Source organism: Scardinius erythrophthalmus (assembly GCF_964197995.2).
Source record: "Scardinius erythrophthalmus genome assembly, chromosome: 2".
Classification (NCBI taxonomy): domain Eukaryota; kingdom Metazoa; phylum Chordata; class Actinopteri; order Cypriniformes; family Leuciscidae; genus Scardinius; species Scardinius erythrophthalmus.
This window is the reverse complement of record NC_138222.1, coordinates 64,972,448-64,991,828: the sequence shown is the minus strand read 5'-3', so window position 1 is coordinate 64,991,828 and position 19,381 is coordinate 64,972,448. Positions and strand designations below refer to the sequence as shown.

General features: G+C 38.4%; 1 protein-coding gene across 2 annotated transcripts in view; it reads right to left on the bottom strand.

Moving 5' to 3' along the window:
- Positions 1-7,803: 7,803 nt before the first annotated feature.
- LOC308687333 (uncharacterized protein) overlaps positions 7,804-19,381 on the bottom strand; it is a 64,926-nt gene continuing 53,348 nt past the window's right edge. For both annotated transcript variants that reach the window (XM_081359823.1, XM_081359824.1), the window contains exons 8-13: positions 17,783-17,866; positions 17,624-17,691; positions 17,452-17,538; positions 16,666-16,720; positions 16,026-16,243; positions 7,804-9,498 (exon numbers count right to left, since the gene is read on the bottom strand). In XM_081359823.1, the coding sequence (XP_081215949.1) occupies positions 8,622-9,498; positions 16,026-16,243; positions 16,666-16,720; positions 17,452-17,538; positions 17,624-17,691; positions 17,783-17,866 (1,389 nt within the window). In that variant the 3' untranslated portion in view covers positions 7,804-8,621. The remainder of the gene's footprint in view (positions 9,499-16,025; positions 16,244-16,665; positions 16,721-17,451; positions 17,539-17,623; positions 17,692-17,782; positions 17,867-19,381) is intronic.

Sequence of the window (19,381 nt, the reverse complement as noted above, 5' to 3'; positions counted from 1 at the left end):
TTATGCTCTCTTTTGATCTCAGGATCATCCTCCTGAATGTTGTGTTCTTCTGTTGGAAGTGGTTGATAATCTTCTGATGTCCAAAGGAAACTAGGACCTTCAATCCATCTTTTGCTTTGCCCAAAGGTTTTGATCTGCATTCCACGTGAAGCATGATCTGCAGGATTTTCCTTTGTGGAAACATATCTCCATTGCTGGGGTTGTGTCCTTTCTCTTATGTAAGAGACCCTATTTGCAACAAAAGTCTGAAAGCGCTTGTCCTCATTTTTGATGTACTTGAGCACAGTCTGGCTGTCAGTCCAAAAAACTGAACTCTCCAATGTAAGTCTTAGCTCTGTTCTCAGCATTTGGTCCACTTTAGAAGCGAGTACAGCTGCTGTTAGTTCCAGACGAGGAATGGTTATCGGTTTAAGAGGCACTACTCTGGCCTTACTGAGCAGAAATGTCACATGCACTTTGTCCTCACTGTTGATCAGCTTGAGATAAGTAACCATGCCATATCCTCTTTCACAGGCATCAGAAAAATGATGTAAACAGGCATGCATGATTTGTCCAAAATCTGTGGGTTTTAGACATCGGTCCACTTGGAACTCTGACAATTTATCCAAATCAGAAATCCAACTATTCCACTGTGTTTGAAGTCTTGGGGGTATATTCTCATCCCAACTCAGATTCTGTCTACACATCTCCTGTAGGAGTAACTTGGCAGGTAGCATAATAGGAGCGAGAAATCCCATAGGATCATACACAGAACAAACAGTAGACAAGATTCCTCTTCTTGTACATTGTTGGGCTTTCAACTGCATTCTAAATTGAAACACATCCACATCTGTACACCACTGAAGACCCAAAGTTCTTTCCACAGGTAACTTATCCTTAGCTAAATCCAAACACTGGACGTCTTTGCTTCTGGATTCCTCTGGAACTGATTGCAGTACCTTGCGACTGTTACTGATCCACTTGATCAAAGAAAAACCACCCTTTTGACAAAGAGCAGTAAGATCCTGTACCATGCTGACAGCTGCCTCCTCCGAAGAGACACTCTTCAAACAATCATCCACATAGAAACTTTCAAAGACTGTTTTAATCACTTCTGTTGAAAAGAGTGATTGATTGTCCGTTGCAGTTTGTTTTAATGCATAACAGGCACAACTTGGAGAGGATACAGCTCCGAACAGATGAACTGTCATTCGGTAAGTAGAAACTTCCTGTTTTAAGTCTCCATCAGACCACCATAGAAACCGAAGAAAGTCAACATCCTCTTTAGACACCTTAAGCTGATGAAACATAGCTTGAATGTCAGCCATCAATGCTATGGGCTCCTGTCTGAATCGTATCAAAACTCCCAGAAGTGAATTTGTAAGGTTGGGACCTTGCAACAGTTGGTTGTTAAGTGATGCATCCTTAAATGTTGCTCCACAATCAAATACAACTCTCAATGTTCCCTTTTTTGGATGGAACACTCCATGATGAGGAACATACCAAACCTTACCATCATCACGATCTAACTGATCTTCTGGCACCTTCTCAGCATAACCTTTCTCTAGATAGAACATCAGAAAGGAAACGTGTATATTCCTCATGAAACTGTTTGTTCTTTTCAAATTTCCTTTTCAAACCATTGCACCTTTGCTTGGCGACACACAAGTTGTTAGGCAATATCACATCATTAGTTCGAAATGGTAACTTAAGATTGTAATGTCCATCCTTTACCTTAACCTTTACTTTACCTTTTACCTTTGTCCATTATTTCTATAAACTTCAGATCCTCTCTGGACATCTCTTTCTTATCCACCATGTTTTCATTGAAGTCGCAATTATACTGATGTTGAAGCAATTTCTCAAGCCTTCCAATAGAAATCCTGTTGACAGTAACAAAAGGTGTGCCAGTATCATTCCTGCAGTCACTGCTCCTCTCTGAAAGTCCATTAACAACCCACCCCAGTAGGGTTCTAATGGCATAGGGTCCATTACCATAACCATTTATTACTTCCCATGGCTCCATCACTTGGGACGCATTGGCTCCAATGAGTAAATCAACATTAGCCTCAATGTGTGTAAATTTCACTCTGTCCAGATATGGCCATTTGGAAATTTCCTCCTGTGTTACAATGTTATCTGAGTTGACAGGCATCTTCTTCTGAGTATACACTTCCGGAAGGGAAAAGAAATTATTGTTGTTGATTCCACTTATCTCCAAACCAGTTACCACATTACAAGATACAGACTGCTCTTGTCCCATAGTGCGCAGAAAAATGTTAACCCTTTTACCTCTGATGTTCAGTTCATCCATCAACTGCTTGGAGCAAAATGTAGCTGAACTCCCAGGATCCAGAAAAGCATACGTTTTAATTATTTTGTCTCCTTTGGATGATTTTACTTGCACTGGAATGATTGACAGAAGGCATTTTTCGTTACCGGCCCCTGTATGTCCACAAGTTTGCGCAGACACTAGGCTACTCTTTTGCCCCTTGTCCTCGACAACTGGCTTGCGATGTATGTGCAACACTGTCGGATGTGTCTGATTACAAACTTCACACACAAGACGGTCGTCACATTCCCTACTTATATGTCCAGACTTCAAACAGCTGAAACAAACTCCTGTTTCTTTTAAAAAGTCAAGCTTTTCTTGTTGTGACTTATTTTTAAAAACGTCACACCCTTTTAAAACATGATTTTCTTGACAGAACAAGCAAGTTGTGTTATCATTGGTCTTGTATACGGAATGGTTTCTCAATTGTGATGTTACATATCTCCTTGGAGCTGAATTAACATTTGTAACATTTGTAACAAAACTGTTTCCCTTGAATGTCCTGCTAACCGTACTTGGTTGCTTATCCTGAATGCATCCAAACACAGGATCTGATGCCATCTTTGCTTGTCGTTCGATGAAGTCCACAATGTGTGAGAATTTTGCTCTACCTTGATTCAACTCCATTATCTCACAAGCTTGTTCTCTCCAGCGTTCTCTCAATTTGAAAGGTAGCTTCATTACCACAGTTCTCATATTACTTGGCATGTTTAGTTCTTGCATATAAGAGATATTATCAATGATGTTACAACATGCACGCAAAAACAATGAATATGCATGAAGACCTTGTGCATCCTCAGTCCTTAATGATGGCCAACTCAAAGCCCTTTCCATATATGCAGCTGCAATCTGGAATTCATCACCGAATTGCTCCTGCAGAAGTTTCTTGGCTAATAAATAACCTACTTCTGGATCAAGATGTTGGCAACTTTGAACCAGTACTCTGGGTTGTCCTGTCGTGAATTGCTCCAGAAAATACAAGCAGTCCCTTTTATTCCGAGTCTTTTCTTCAACACTGTGCTCAAAAGCTCTAATGAATGGCACATATTGAAGTGGATTACCATCAAAGATTGGAATCTCTCTTTTGGGAAGCGTTTGAAGTTGAACTTGATGTACCAGATATGTTGTTAATTCTTCTTGCCTTTTCAGAATCTCATACAAGGGTTCACCTTGAGATGGAAGACAGTTCACAGCTTGAGATGTTGTCATATTATCTCTGGAACGTTGAGTAAAAGAACATGAGTCCTGTTGTTGGTAAGTACTGCTTTCTTGAATGTTCAACACTTTTTTAGGCTGCATTAATATTGATCGTTTTGTGTTGTTACAGGAAGCACCAGCTGATTGTGTTGAGTGAATGCTGCTGATAACTCTAGCTGTATCCATTGGTATTTCACTCACTGGCACATATTCAGTAACTTGTGGATTTAACACCTTTGGTCTTGTGGAATAAAGAACTTCATTTCCTGTCACATCCCTTGAAATCTGAGCCTTTGTTGATCCTTTTCCTTTAGAATGTGAACTGCCAGTACGTGAGCATTTGCTATGACTGTCGATTGTCCTCAAAACAGCAATTTTTGCAGTGGATGCTGCAATTTCAGAATCTAATTCCAGTTGTTCCATTTTTTTTCTCAATTCCTCCTGTTGTGTTTCAATTGCATGTTTAGTTTTTAATGCAGTGGCACGTGCTACAAGTGCAGCTTTCTCTGCCTCTGCCTGTATGCATGCTGATAAAGTGGAAGAAATTCTGCTGCTTGAACTACAGTTACTAAATACAGTGGTAACTTTTGATGCATTTGAAACACTGTCCTCAGGAACTACATCATCATTAACATTTACATCAACCCCTTCAGATATTACAGGTGCAGACAGCCATACATTCACATGTTCAGTAAACTCATTAATGGAAATCAGTTTTGCCTTGAACCATATATCATGTTTCTCAATTTCATTATCAGGCAATACAGTCAACAATGCATCATGCGTTTCCTTAGCCCCTAAACACAAATCATTGAAGTTTTCATACATGTTTCGTACTTCAGACTCATATTCTTTGTTACTTTGCATCAAGCTTGTAATAGTCTCAATCATTTTTTGTGCTTTGTTAAGCTTTGCCTTTCTCAGCTTTTGTAATGAATCAAGTCTTTCCACCAAAGCCTTTGCTGTGAGTTTAATTGTCCTTTTTTTGGCTCCTTTATGTATGTTTTCTGTAATTGTTATGTCTTCCTGCCATGAGCAATTAAGGGGCCGGTGTGTAGGAGCCATTTTAATGCAATTATATATTTGTCCATTGGGGGTGCTCTGACATTGGCATATTAGGAGCACATGGGTAATTAGACAACAGGTGTATTGGTAGTGGGGAAGCACACAGTTTTTGACTTAATGTAACAGCCTTTCATTAAGCTGCTGTTGTACTGGTAATAGGAGTGAGCAAGTAGTCAACACGTATAAACTCCATGAACACAGATATAAGATGCAACCAATGTCTTTTATTTATTGTGCTCTAATTGTTTAACGTTGCTTCCAGTTAGCTTCTTGTAGTGTCTCAGTCTTTGCTGTTCAAAGAATCAAAGTCCATACCTTGCATAATACATCGCACGAACGTTGTCCATATTCCATATGTCCTTGAACATCACTCTTTCCCAGTGAAGCATGGTTAAGCACAAGATTGTTAAATACAATCCAACGCAATCTTTGAAGCACGGTCAGCATAATATTTCACATAGAACATGGCTTAAAGGGATAGTTCACTTTGAAATTAATTTTTGGTATGTTTTAGCTTACCTCAAAGGCATCCAAGATGTAGGTGTCTTTTTTTCCGGAGTAGTTTCAATTTTGATATTTTTAAGTCAAACCGTTCTTGTCTGTCAGTCATATAATGCAGGTCTATGGTCACGGTCTCAAAACAGCATGGACAAAGTCCAAATTAAACAATTCCCCATCGTCCAAATTAAACAATTCCCCATCGTAAGTACACATTGATGTCTTAAGACACGAAACGAGCGGTTTGTGTGAGAAAACGAACAGTATTTATATAGTTTTCGTCCTCTTGTAAACACACACACCCAAATGATCAGAGGACGCGGGTGCTTCGATCTGCGCAAGCGCCGGAAAGCGCGCGTGTACGTCACTCATTGTTTACACAGAACAGATTGTAGGTAAGACGGCTAATCGAAATGGTTCTAATTTGCGCTTATCCAGGATGTTTAAACCGACGTTTAAAAACGTCAGGATGTTTAAAAAAAAGAAAACAATTACGTATGATCGCGAGATTACACGAGATTATACGAGATAATTTCCGGCGCTTGCGCAGATCGAACCGCCCGCGCCCTCTGAGCTTTTCCGGCGCTTGCGCAGACCGAAGCACCCGCGTCCTCTGATCATTTGGGTGTGTGTGTTTACAAGAGGACGAAAACTATATAAATACTGTTCGTTTTCTCACACAAACCGCTCGTTTCTTGTCTTAAGACATCAATGTGTACTTACGATGGGGAATTGTTTAATTTGGACGATGGGGAATAGTTTAATTTGGACTTTGTGCATGTTGTTTTGAGACCATGACCATAGACCTGCATTATATGACTGACAGACCAGAACGGTTTGACCTAAAAATATCAAAATTGAAACTACTCCGGAAAAAAAGACACCTACATCTTGGATGCCTTTGAGGTAAGCTAAAACATACCAAAAATTAATTTCAAAGTGAACTATCCCTTTAACACGGTCAAAAACTGTGTGCTTCCCCACTACCAATACACCTGTTGTCTAATTACCCATGTGCTCCTAATATGCCAATGTCAGAGCACCCCCAATGGACAAATATATAATTGCATTAAAATGGCTCCTACATTATTTTTGGTATCAATTCCATCCTATCTTTCTCCTGGAGAAAAGCAAACTCAATTTTCAACTCAGGCATTACCCAGTATGGCATAGGTAACCATCTTGTATGCTTTGCAAGATCTCCTTTTTTCACTCCCATCTTCCTAATGTAAAAGTTTATTCACGATTAATACCGTTTCAAATTATTTTACATTCTAACCAGGACATATAAATAATCCCGCGGTAACTAAAGAGCCTATCCTTTACTCGTGCTTTTAAGAGTTAGGTGAACAGTCTCTACAAGTTCGTATTTTATTATAAAGATAATAAGAATTATAAATATAATAAATCTCCCCTTCGTAGTATAAATCTACCTTTTTAGGTACTCTTCAACCGTGTTCGCTATATAACAATAACCCTGTTATAAGCTGCCTCTTTGGCTAGGCTATCAATCAAATATCACAGTGCATAGATTTTCTTATCAGAAAAGAATGCTCACCCTCTTGTAGTTTTTCTTCCAGCTAGGACCTTTCTGATCCGGGTGGAAGAAGGTGACACGTACTCAAAAATCCAAGTTCCAATCAGACGATTGTAATAAATGTTTAACAATATTTATTAAAAGAATCAAAATGAAAGATATACTTGTTAGATCAGGACATTAGAGAGAAAGGGCACAGAGAACTACATCATACTATTAAATGATTATCATTGCATGCAATTTATCATATAAGTGCAACAAAACACATTACTGTAAGACAGAGATACAAGAGTACACTGGAGTAATACATGAGAACAAGAGAAGAAGTGAAATTACAGACATTTTTTTATAGGACATTATTGACAATGTGGTGAAAGAATGGAATTACTATGATTCTGCCGTGTTATAATTGATATGTAGTTAAACATCCCAGTTGATTGTGAATTCTTATTTTACTTTAATCTTCTCATCAGTATCTTAGACAGCATGATCTCAGAGATACAAACGATAGACCATTTGCTGCTGCACACACACAACTGCAGAACACTTAGGTTATGCTTCGTAAACACTCACCTGACTATAAACATGACGCTAGTTTTTGTAGATGTATCACTGTATTGATTGTTCTTTTGGTGTGACTCAAACTCAACGAGCATCTGAATGAAGCACACACATTTAGCATGGCTAATAAAACATGCTCTCGGAAATAAATGAATAATAAACTGAAGTTATACCGCTAATTATGGTGAACGCCATTTAAAGCGAAATACCTATATCACTTTAACTTCATATTCATGCTAACAGTGTATAAAACAGCGATGACATACAATAGACCTGCATAAACACATGCAGTAAACACTGCTGTTAAACATGCTTCAGTGATTCACTCATGCAGTGTTGACATTACACTAGCTTAAAACATTTCTAACATAAAGCAGGTTTAATGCTTGTAAAGATCGCTCCATATAGGAATTAATACCTGGACCAAACAATATGCACAGAGATGTGTAATAAAAATATATTTTTTTACTTATCATATATATATATATATATATATATATATATATATATATATATATATATATATATATATATATATATATATATATATATATATATATATATATATATATATATATATATATAATTTTTCATATATTCAATCGTTTCATCATCAAACTCAACAGACCCTCTTTTTATTTCTTGTAATGAAACAGCATCTGTTCTGCTTTTCATCTTGTATTTTCATATTTGTTGCATTATTTTTTTACCAGTTAAACGATTCCAAAAACCCCTCAGCTGATCTACAGCCCCCTTGTTTTTCCTTTCTTCTCCAGCTTTCTTCAGCTCCTCCAGCTCCTTCATCTCTTCATCTTTTCTCTCCTCCTTCAGTCTGGGAATCAGGAAATCCAGATGTAGAAGAGTGAAAGCGCTGTCTGCTTTTAATGCGATCTTACACAGACTCATGATGGCCATATAAGCTTCATTCAGCAGTTTGGACTTTTCTTCTTTATTCTTCTCCAGATCGCTCTTCAGTTGTTCTTCTATTTTATTCTGAGAGTCTTCAATTTCTTTCTTACAATTTTCATATTTTTCTTTATCAAAGTTGGCTTCATTCTGGTCACCAGTGCGTTCATACTCCTGTTTGAGCTCGTCAAATGTCATAGTGACTGTCTTTGTCTTCAGCTCATATTTTTTGTCCTCTTTGACATGTACACTGGAAGGACACTTTCCTGAACACACAGTGCAGCGGCCGTTACTCATGACCCAACACTGTGAGAGATTATTGAAAGAGACCCACCAGCAGCCCCACTCATGACAGTTTTCCTCACAGACGGAGCAGCAGGTTGCCTTACTGTTCCACGGCCATTCATTTACAATGGGGACTTTTTCTTTGAAAACTCTCTCGACTGTAAACTCAAAGTTCTCACATTTCTCAATCTTGTCTCTGTTCTCTTTAACAGCTCCCTGAATCTGATTTAATTCATTCATTTTTGACTCCTTCAGATCTATTCAGTCCTTCAGATTAGAGACACAGGCTTCAAGTCGGCTTCGCTCTTTCAGAACAGCTAATGTCTGCTCAACACTTTTTCTGTTCTTTTCTTCCAGGAGTTTGAAGAACTCATTCATGCTTTCGTCTCCCATTTCCCATGATGATCTCAAAACTCGCTCATACTGTTTTACTCTTTTTTCTTTCTGCTGGTTGTTGAATAAGAAGTGAACAGGTTCTTTGTCTTTATCTCTTCTGCAGGGTATTTCTGCTGTGTTAATGGCATTGAGAGCATCTGTGTGAGGTCCTCCATTTGACTGTGTGAGTAGAAACACTATGTTGTTCTCTATATCTTTACCAAACAGAGACAGAACTGAGTGAAATATGTAAAGCTCTTTTCCAGTGAGTCGATTCTGAGACGCCTTCATCACAAAACACACAGCATCAATATAACGAATCCCATCCTCATCTGAAAATAATCTGTGCAGATTCTCAGCAATCTCTCTGTCTTTCTCGAATCCTTCAGTGCCTCCGTATCCTGGAGTGTCAATGATGGTCAGAGATGTTGGGTTTTCTTCAACAAACGCCTCATAAACAGTGATCTCGCGTGTCTGGGATTGTGACTGATCTTGATGTTTTTCTTCTTCTGTGATTTGATAAAACTCTTCATCCTCAAACTTCACTCTCAGTAAGTTGTTGATCATGGTGTTGATGATGGTGGTTTTCCCAGAGCCGGTTTCTCCCACCATCAGTATGACTTTGTTCTTCTTACTTCTGTCTCTTCTTCCATATGTCCACTGTCTGACCTTTTCATCAGTCCCATCAAAATATTTTCTTTCAGTGTTCAGTCGATAAAGTGCTGGAGGACCTGGATTCAATAGTTTGGCATCAGGGCATGATCTACAGAAGAGAGAATTGATTTAGCATCAACATATTATTTAAATCAGCTATTTATTATATTGCCTGGTTTGCAGTGACTTTATAACTGTTATTGAAGTGTTTTTTATTTTAAATGCATTTCCATACACTTGTGGCAGAGAGGGGGACACTAGGACTTGGGGAAGAATGGTGTGAGGCATGACTGGTAAGTGTGCTATAATTAATAATTGTCACACAAATTAGACCTGGTGAAACAACTTATTTAAAGTGAGACAAACGATCAGAAGACGAGAAGGTGAACGGGAAGCTGGGCTCTTTGTTTGTTCAAGGGCGAGCTGATTCAGTGCATAACGCAAACTGCTAAAACAAGGTAGTAACTGCTTTTATGGTTTTGGTTAGTATTTTCTAAGCGTAAATGTTATGTTCCTTGTTTGTTTGCAGCATTTTGATTCTTCATGAGCGGGGTTGATGACTAATATATCATTGGAAAGCACAAGCTACTAAAACAAGGTATTAGCTGGATCGATAGTTGTTATTAAATTGTTTCTGTTTTAGAAATGTACTAACATGTGCATTTTTATTGTAGGATTGTCACCGATTGTTATCTGTTTAATTTTGAGTTTTGTTTCTTACTGTTTTTATTTAATATGAGGTTTTAATGAGTTCCTGAACTCGCGTGAAACAGTGTGACAAGTGTTACGTCCCAGGACGTATGCATTTGTGTTTTATAATGTGCAAGTCATTCATTGATTTATTGAGTGTGTGTGCTGCCAATTGACCCAACGGCCTGCTGGGAGTTGTAGTTTTGTTGTATGTTTTGTCCAATTTCTTGTGCTCCTCCCTGTCCTAATCTAGGTGATGGGACCTACCAGCTGCTCCTCATCAGTGGCAAAGAGGATCCAGTATTTAAGCAGAGTCGGTGGAAGAGATAGTGAGATTATGAAGAACAGCGTAGAGACCTTTTTATTAATATAAAGAACAGACCAGTGGGCATTATGGATATATTGGGAAAGGTTTTGAGTAATAGTCAGAGGATTAAGGAAGTAATAACTTTTTTAGAGGTTACAGGACTAGATCACCGGATTTAGACTATAAGAGGAGAAAGTATAGATCTGATCATCTTGGAGGTGAAGAGCTTAATGTGTAAGCTGGAGGAGCTGAACACGCAGCGCCAGCTGAAAGTGGGCTCTGATCCTAAGGGAAGGTTTTTTTTTTTTGTTTTTTTTTCGCAAATCAGATCCATCAATCATATGTACTAAGTAAACAGTAGGTGGCGGTAATACTCCTAAGGAGTCAACGGCCATGGAACAAAAAGAAGAAGAAGAAGAGATAGTGAGATTTTCTTCCAAGCCCCCCAATGTTTCTGAAAACATTGAAGCTTCCCCGGGCGCCGCCATTGGCTAGCAGACCATCACCTGGTGTTAGCATCCCATTGACTCCCATTCATTTTGGCGTCACTTTGACAGCGAATAACTTTACATCTGAGGCGTTTAAAGACTCCATTTGTCCATTATTTATTTCTAAAGAAACACGAAAATGTATAAAAGGCTCCATTACCTTGTATCTTACGTTATGGCCCCGTATAAGCAGTTTTTGTAAAAATAGGCTAACGATTGCGTCATACCCACGCGACTCTCTGTCGCACAGTAAATAATTACCGTATGGACAGGAGGAGAAGCTCGCGCGCAATAGGGGGGACGTGGAGGCAAAGTGACAAAGTAATTAATCAAAATACTTAGAAAACGTTACTCCTGCTCCTAGCTCATGGACAGCTTCTACTCACACTCTCCGTCTCTGCAAGATTCGGAAGGGAATGATTGAGATTTCGCTTGGCACAGCTGCTAGAAGACAGACGGGTTGCTCACGTCACATCTACGTCGTCAAGCTCAGTTCGAGTCTGCGCAGTACGCTTGACCATCAGGAAGTTACTGCTTCTAATTGACTTCACTTGTCTCCGTTGAATCCAATGGGGTCGCTGTGTCCAGTTTATATACTGTCTATGTTTTCTTCTCCCAAGATTCTGAGACTGTTGGTGTTACCAGACTCGGAGTGTTGCTCTTGTTGGTGTACAGTACGTTAAGCTTAAATGTGTTGATATGGCTGTAGTGGCAGCTTTGATGTGTTAAGCTTAAACCAAGGTCAACTTAAATGTCGTGTGGCTGTAGTGTACAGCTTTGAATTGCTTGGCCATTATTGAGTGTTGGAGCAGTAGGGAGTGGGTGCCATTTTCTTTTCTCATTTTCTCCTGTTTTTGTTAGTTAGGAAGTAAGGTAAGAGTTCTGTTGTTTATTTGTGTTTATTGTTGTAGGTTAATTAGATTTTCCTTCTACCAGGGGCCCGTTCTTCGTACGTTGCTTAAAACATCTGAGATCAAATGAGACATCCAAGATGATATCATCGTGCTAATCATGATCTGGCTAATTAGGTTCTTCAAACACACTTGCCGGATATGATTAGTATAGCTGGATTAAGTTATCTGAGAAAAAAATTATGATAGCCTAAAAAAAAAAAAAAAAAAAAAACTGCTTTAACAAAACATTGGGTCTTAAGTGGCTTGAAAATGCCACAAAAAAAACCTAAAACTGTTTTTTAAACCTAAAAGCGCCAGGTAAACTCCGAATGACACGACAGACAGCACTTTCCATCAAGTTCTCCGCATCTCCAATAGTGTAAAGGAAAGAGCCACTCGCAGATAATCTTAGGGCAATGCAAACAGTTTGTGCTGTAGTTAAAGCCCGACTCCGACAAGTCGAAAATAAATGTGCGTTTCCAACAATTTAATAATGTAAACGACAATCTCACGAGTCACGAGAAAAAATATCTCAGAAAGTGCACTATCGCGCTGCCCTGGACTTCCTGTATCAGCTCCGCTTATGAAGCCGCAGTCTAATCCTGTTAACATGAAATAAGCCTGCTTTAAGATTGCGCACATGTTACTATGACAGCAAGTCCAGGATGAGCGTCGAAGAACCAAACAATCCAAGATCATGCCAAATCGCCAACAATCAAATCCAGCTAAGTGAGTTAGCGACGTACGAAGAACGGGCCCCTGGTAGTGATCTTTTGTTTGTTGTTTTTGGCTTTACCCGCTCCTGAAGAACACACTTCATTTCTTTTTCTTTTGGAGCTGTTTGTTTAGGATTCTTTTTGCACTGTATTTATCACTTATTGTAAATAAATGTATTGGAAATCTTACTTTGTGTATTGTGTGCTGGGACTCAGATAGGTTAACTTCTCTTTTTCGCTGTTCATTTTTGCTTTAAAGTTACTTTCCCTTTTGCCCCTAGAAAATTAATTGGGAACGTAACAAGCAAATATCTAGTGAGTCCCTCTTTGATGACATTGGTGGGGAAGTAATGACATGGCATGATGTTCATGAGAATGAAGGATTGCTGAATTGCTTGTTTAAATGTGTTTTTGTTTGTTGTTTTAGGTTTTTCCAGGCGGTTGCACTCGAGGGACAGTGGGCGCATGTGTGGTGTTTACTTTTATTGGATGAAGTGGTTTGGTGTGAGGGTGTCATGTATAGGTAAATGCTGTGGTGAATTAATGTTTTGTTTTCAGTATTTATTTCTTCACTCCACTTGTACCTCAGTGTACTGCCTGGATTGGTTTATTTAGTTCTTTTTGATTATTATTTGTCTTTTATATGTCTATAAGGGACTTGATAAATAAAACTGCTCTGTAAAAGCGTTTAATACCAAAGTCCTGACTGCTGTTTTATTCTATATACATGATTTACCTGTGAGCTCATTAAATGGGCTAGGTTACACACTGACTATTATTTGTCATTCTCTTTTTTGAAGTTTATGAGAAGCATGTAACTTTTTTTTTCTTCCTTCCAAGACAAGCAGCATTACAGTATATTGATGCGATTTAAAGGTCCAATATGTAAGATTTTTGTACTATATAAAAAACAAAAAACAAAAAAAAAAACACTTGCACAGTGTGATATATTTAATGCAGTTGTGTACTTACATTACAGCTCTCAAGGATTTGTAAATCCAGAGAAATTCCAGTTTTAAATAATGGCTCATTCCTTGTCATTGACATTACAAGTAATATCAATTATGTAATATCCACGCTATTCTCGGTTTCCGCTTGTAGAAACCATAGATTACAGTATATACATAGATTCCTCATTAGTGTCTGTTTCAATGGACCGCTATTCGTAAACCACTAACAAGGTTCTATGTATGTACTGTATATCTATGATACAATATCTCACACGCCGCTGTTGTGTCATTCAGTCATCATGGTTCACGATTACTGATTGCGAGTACAGAACATAAAAAAAAATAAAAATTAAACGTAAATTTAGATCAACTGAGGCAAGCCGGCTTTAGGACAAACGGAGAAATAAAACAAGGTTTTCAGCATGGGGAGAGCTTCGGGACAAACTTGGACTTGATCTGTCGACAGAGACTCTGCTCTTGCATGTGTTTTAGACATGTAAGCAAATATGTATTAGTTATTGTACACATACAGTTATATCGCACTTTGTTTGTACTTCAGTAACACTTTTTCTCAAGTCTGGTGACCAAGTCTATAGCAGTGAAATTAAATACAGTAGCCTATGTGTTGCCCATTACTTTCAAATACTGTGGGTTCGTTCAAATTTTCTTTTATGTACGATTGTTTTAAAAGTGTAAAACTGAACAGTTTTAACTCTCCAAATCTTTTGACTAATAGTCACATATCAGTAACAGGCTAAAGCATTACATTTCATGATCCTTGCAGTTAATTCATTATGATGACACAAAATAGTGTGATCAAACGTTCAGGTGATACAAAAACTAATTCATTAGTGGATATTAGGGTTGTGCCGATAGACGATAGTATCGTGTATCGACGATAGTCCGAGATATCAATATTTATTATGAAGCTAGTATTGTTATTAAATTAATTAGGAACTACAATTAATTTGCCTTGTCTAAATTCATAACGACATCACCACATAACCACACTTGCGACGTCACCGACACGCGTATGAGATCCATTCACAAATTGTCAAGAATGCTTGTTTTAACAGACGCATCATTCAGAAGACGGCATCGTTGTTCATCAGTATTTTGTTTCCATAGCACATTAACAAAACATTTAATGACACTAATAACACTAAAAACAATAAAATTACAAAATATTAATGATAATAATAATATCAATAAAATTATATAGGCCTAATAACAGTCTTTAGTTCACAAACACAGCACAACTCTGCCGTCTGTGAAAATCAAATGCAACTTCAAACACTTGTTTAACAAGTAATATTCTAATAATTGTTTCACTGTCAATAATGTAAGTCCACAAGAGAAATATTAAGCCAGTAAATTAAGATAGTTGCTGTACCGTTATATCCACTGTCGTCTCTGAGAGAACGCGCCGTTAATGCAGTGAAAGCTCAGTCCATTTCTGCTTTCACTTTCAGGGAATGAGCGCATTTACATGCACGTTATTAACTTGATTATGCTGAATAAACAGACAATGCATGTCATGCAGTGGCGGTTCTACATTGAATTACACCGTGGGCGAGACCCCTTTCTGATTTAGCCTATTAATAAACACTCCACCTTTGCTAGCAAAATAGAAAACAATTGTCATATATAAAACTAACTAATAGAACAAGCAAATTGATGAGTAAATAAGCAAGTTAATAATCAAATAAGTAAGCCCCGCCCCCCTCAAGATAATATCGTGTATCGCCAATCTCACAGGCTGACGATAGGACGATATGAAAATGGAGCATATCGCCCAACACTAGCGGATATGATTTGTGAATTCAAGACCTGGCAAAGCTCTGAATGTGTTTTCCTCATCTGCGCGATGGCTTTGAGTACAGGAGATTTGACCTTTTCTGGATCATCTACTCTTCCCTGTCTCATCTGGTGAATCTCTCTGGCATCTTTCACGATGAAGGCGATGTCAGCTATGACTAAGATTCCACTCAACACTCCTGAAGCTGCGGCGACTGCTCGCCCGACACCGGCAGAATGAACAGCAATTCTGCCGAAACTTGCCAACATTCCAAGAGTCAAGAACTCTGTGACGCCTGCTACTGTGGTTCTGCCTATTCTCCATGACATCTGCACATTATCAGAAGTTGAGCTAGGGACAAAATCACTGAACTTTGTAAGTTTTCTCAGTAACTTTCTCAGTTTTCTGAGTGACTTAAGATTCTTCTTAAGGTTCACTTGCTTTTTTTATAATCCTGCTGAATTCTTTCAAACCTCTCACGGAGTGATTTTTGTTTGACTGAATTGGTAATGTTGGATACAGCACCTGTTACACCCCCTGTAACTCCAACACCAATCCCAACTCCTGCTACAATCAGAGACGCTCCAAATGTGAACGGTGCCAAACATGCACCAACCAATGCAGTGATTCCTCCAGCTGCCCCGAACACTGCACCTGACAGACTGCCTACAGTGCATTTATGGTGTATCTCCTCTAGTGAATCTGTTATTGTTTTCCACTCACTAACTACAGTCTTAAAGTCGTTATAGTGCTTGTCGTAGGCCTCATTAAAGTTATTGATGGAAGTCAAGTACCTTCGCTGCAGTGCATCTGGAATCCTCCTATTTCTGTCTACTGCAACCCTCAGGAATGGTTTTTCCAGAATCTCATCAGCTGAAGGTCTCCTATGAGGGTCACAGCTGAGCATTTGATAGATTAATCTCTTCAGATCTTCCGAGTACCTATTTGAGATTTCTGGTATGGTTCCTTCCAAGCTTTTGGCATGTAGACAGTGACGCTCTAGGATGTTTGACTGTCAGATAAAGGAAAAATAAAAGTCAGATTAACCTCTAGATTATTAAACATTTCAAATATATTAAAAACTAAGACCTTTATTTATGTGACTGAATTTATAATTCAGACACTTGTATCCAAAGTAACTTGCCATAGAAGAACAAAGGCAATTTGTTAAGCAAAGCCAACAGTATTTGTAGGACACAATTCCAGACTTATGATACCGAAGATTAAGAAGCAAGCTAGAGAAGAGGAGAAATGCAGAGAGAGAAAAAAGAAGATTTCTGTGTGTGCAAATGTAAACTAATATTTACTTTTGGCAAACTTTTCCTCCATAGCAGTTACCAAGATCTTAAAATAGGTTAGGACTGTTTGTACACTTTGAAGTTAATTGATTGAACCATAGGATTAACTAAAATATATATATATATACACACTCACCCACACATCCAGCATGCAGAGATCATGAAGCAACCATCCCAACGACCATATGTCACTAAACAAAGTCAGTATAATTTAGTTAGTTAATTCGGTTGATATAGTGTCACATCAATGTTCTGTTTTGCATTGATTTGGTTTTCCCTGTTTGCCTGATAGATTGTGTTATAGTTAATCTCATTGATTGTTAATTAGGTTACACATGTCCCCATTATGTTAGTTATTGTCATCCTGTGTATTTAAGCACTGTGTTCTTTGAGTTTGGTGTCGTTTCAGTTTACAGGTCTCGTTTCCCTGTGATTCTCATGTCTATTCTCCTGTCTAATCTTTAGCCATTTTCAAGAAACAACTCAAGGTGCATGATTTTCATCAAAAACATTTCTCAGCAAAATGATTAAATCTAAATGGATTATTGGATTAAAGACTACTCAGAGCTATTCTTCATTTTGCACTTTATTATAACACTCCTTACATAGTTAATTGTATTGTTTTAGATGACCTTCGTCTGAATACTTAACTTTCATGTTCTTTAACACCCGGTTTGACAGACAATTCTTAAGTCTCAGACTAAGTGCATTATTGAGCTGTTTTAACTGAAAGCATATCTTAAAATATGTCTCAAGATGCACACCAGTAATTTGGACAACAGTAATTTTTACTAGTAGTTTTTTTTAGACATGTTTATTAAACCTCCTAATTGAACTAAGGCCTAATCCTGGTTTAATTTTAAATTGTCTGTGAAACCAGACCTCAATGTATGTATTACATAATCTTTTACAAAAAGCCTACCTTTTTGAATTGTGTCTGTGTTTTGTATAGATTTCTGGGCTGACATAGAGCTCTGAACCCACAAACGATGTTGCATATTCATCAGCTCTTAAACAAAAAAATATAACATGTAAATTCAAATGGATGGAACTGACAAAATATCTTCAAAACTCCTATTACTATTTAATTTCACCTTTGCAGCACTTTTGAGAATCCAAAATCTCCTAGATTGATGTAACCATCCCCAGTAAGAAAAACATTCTAGAAGAACACCATAAATCATCATATGAACACATAAACACATTTGTCTTTAATGTTAATAAATGATTAAATGACCTTGGTCAATGTCTACCTGTGGTTTTATATCTCTGTGGAGAACATTGTTCTTATGGAGATACTGCAGAGCCAGACAAATCTGAACAAACCAGTCAATGATCTACACACAGAAGAAACAAGAAAGCAGTAATTTATTCCATGCATTGTATTTGTTTTATTTGGTATATTTGAGTAAAAAAAAAAGGTTGCATATTTGCCATTAGTCTACCATAGTGAAAAAAAATGCTTCTTGTTTTACAGTATACCCCCAAATGTATCATTCAGTGTTGAGTATTAACAGGGCTGAGCGATATTAGCTCTTCTCTGGAGTACTTTATAGCTAACTAACAAACTGTAATCATTAGATATCTTTTCTATAAATGTGACATTAAGGTTGCTTGTCCACGAAAGTGATTTTAGCATAATTTTTCAATTCTTTCGAAACAAGCACAGCATTTCTCTGGTCGCTGAGAGATGGAAATTTGGGTAAAACATGGTGCTAATCACTGTCACTTTTTACAAAGCCATCTAATCACAGCGAAGGACAAAGACCCAACCGTCACATTCTGTTACAACGATAACAGATGACAATACAAGCACATTTATCCAAAACAAGTAAGTACTTTACAATGTTTTGATTTTTTATATTCAGAAACAAACTATTTGTGAAATCAGATGCTAGTAATAGTTCAGCAGATATTCCGTATCATAGCAACCAAAGTGTCTTAAGACCCTTTCACACCGAATGCGAAACAATTGTTCCCCTTCGTCAGTCACTACTATGTAAGTCGAGACTGACGAATGGGGATCGCTTGCGAGAGCCTAACTACTTCGAGTGAAACTAAACGAGCCAATGCACATTGGCATGCAATAATTGCACCAGCTACTGTGCATCGCGGCGTGAGCATATAATGAGCAGCTGGTGCGTCGCATCCTTGTCTTTCGCTTCGGAGCCAAGTGGTGAATGCTGTTCCTGCTCTGCAATCTTATCTGAGAGTGTTAACTTCAACTTTTAACTTCAGACGAGTCTGCTTCCTCAGGAGAATGCCTCTTTAAGCTGGTGTTGGTGTTACAGCGCTGGCCGCAATCTCACAGAGAGCAAAACAGCTGTTTTCACAGCTCAGAATGTTAGAAACAGCTATCATCCCGTTTGTGAGGCCGCGGTCATCTCTGGGTGCTTCAGCACTAGAGAGAGCAGTTTCCTGAAAGAGCATACACGGTTTGACACTGCATCTTTTTCAAGATCTCATTCAGTCCCTTTGCCTATTCCCCGGTCTAGTTCCTCTTCTGGTGCACCAGAAAAGGGCTAATTTGGCTAATATCTCTCGTGATCTGAGGATTACAGTGAGTGTTCCCCAACGAGACCACCTCCTCGGGCCCCTCACTCCTCTAGGGCGTCACAAACATGCTGACACTGCGTTCATGGGTGGTTTATGCTCTCCCATGCATGACCAGGTCGGCATGTGGTTCGTCTTGCCTCTCTCATGAAGGCTTGAACGCTCAGCGTGCCGTGTGCCATCGAGTTTGACGTTCACTGTCTCGCATGCCTAGCAGTTTTCGGATGGGATTACTGCATTGGAGAGAGGGCTGTTACGCTCTGGAAATAAAGATGATGCTGAGTTGTGTATGCCTCAAT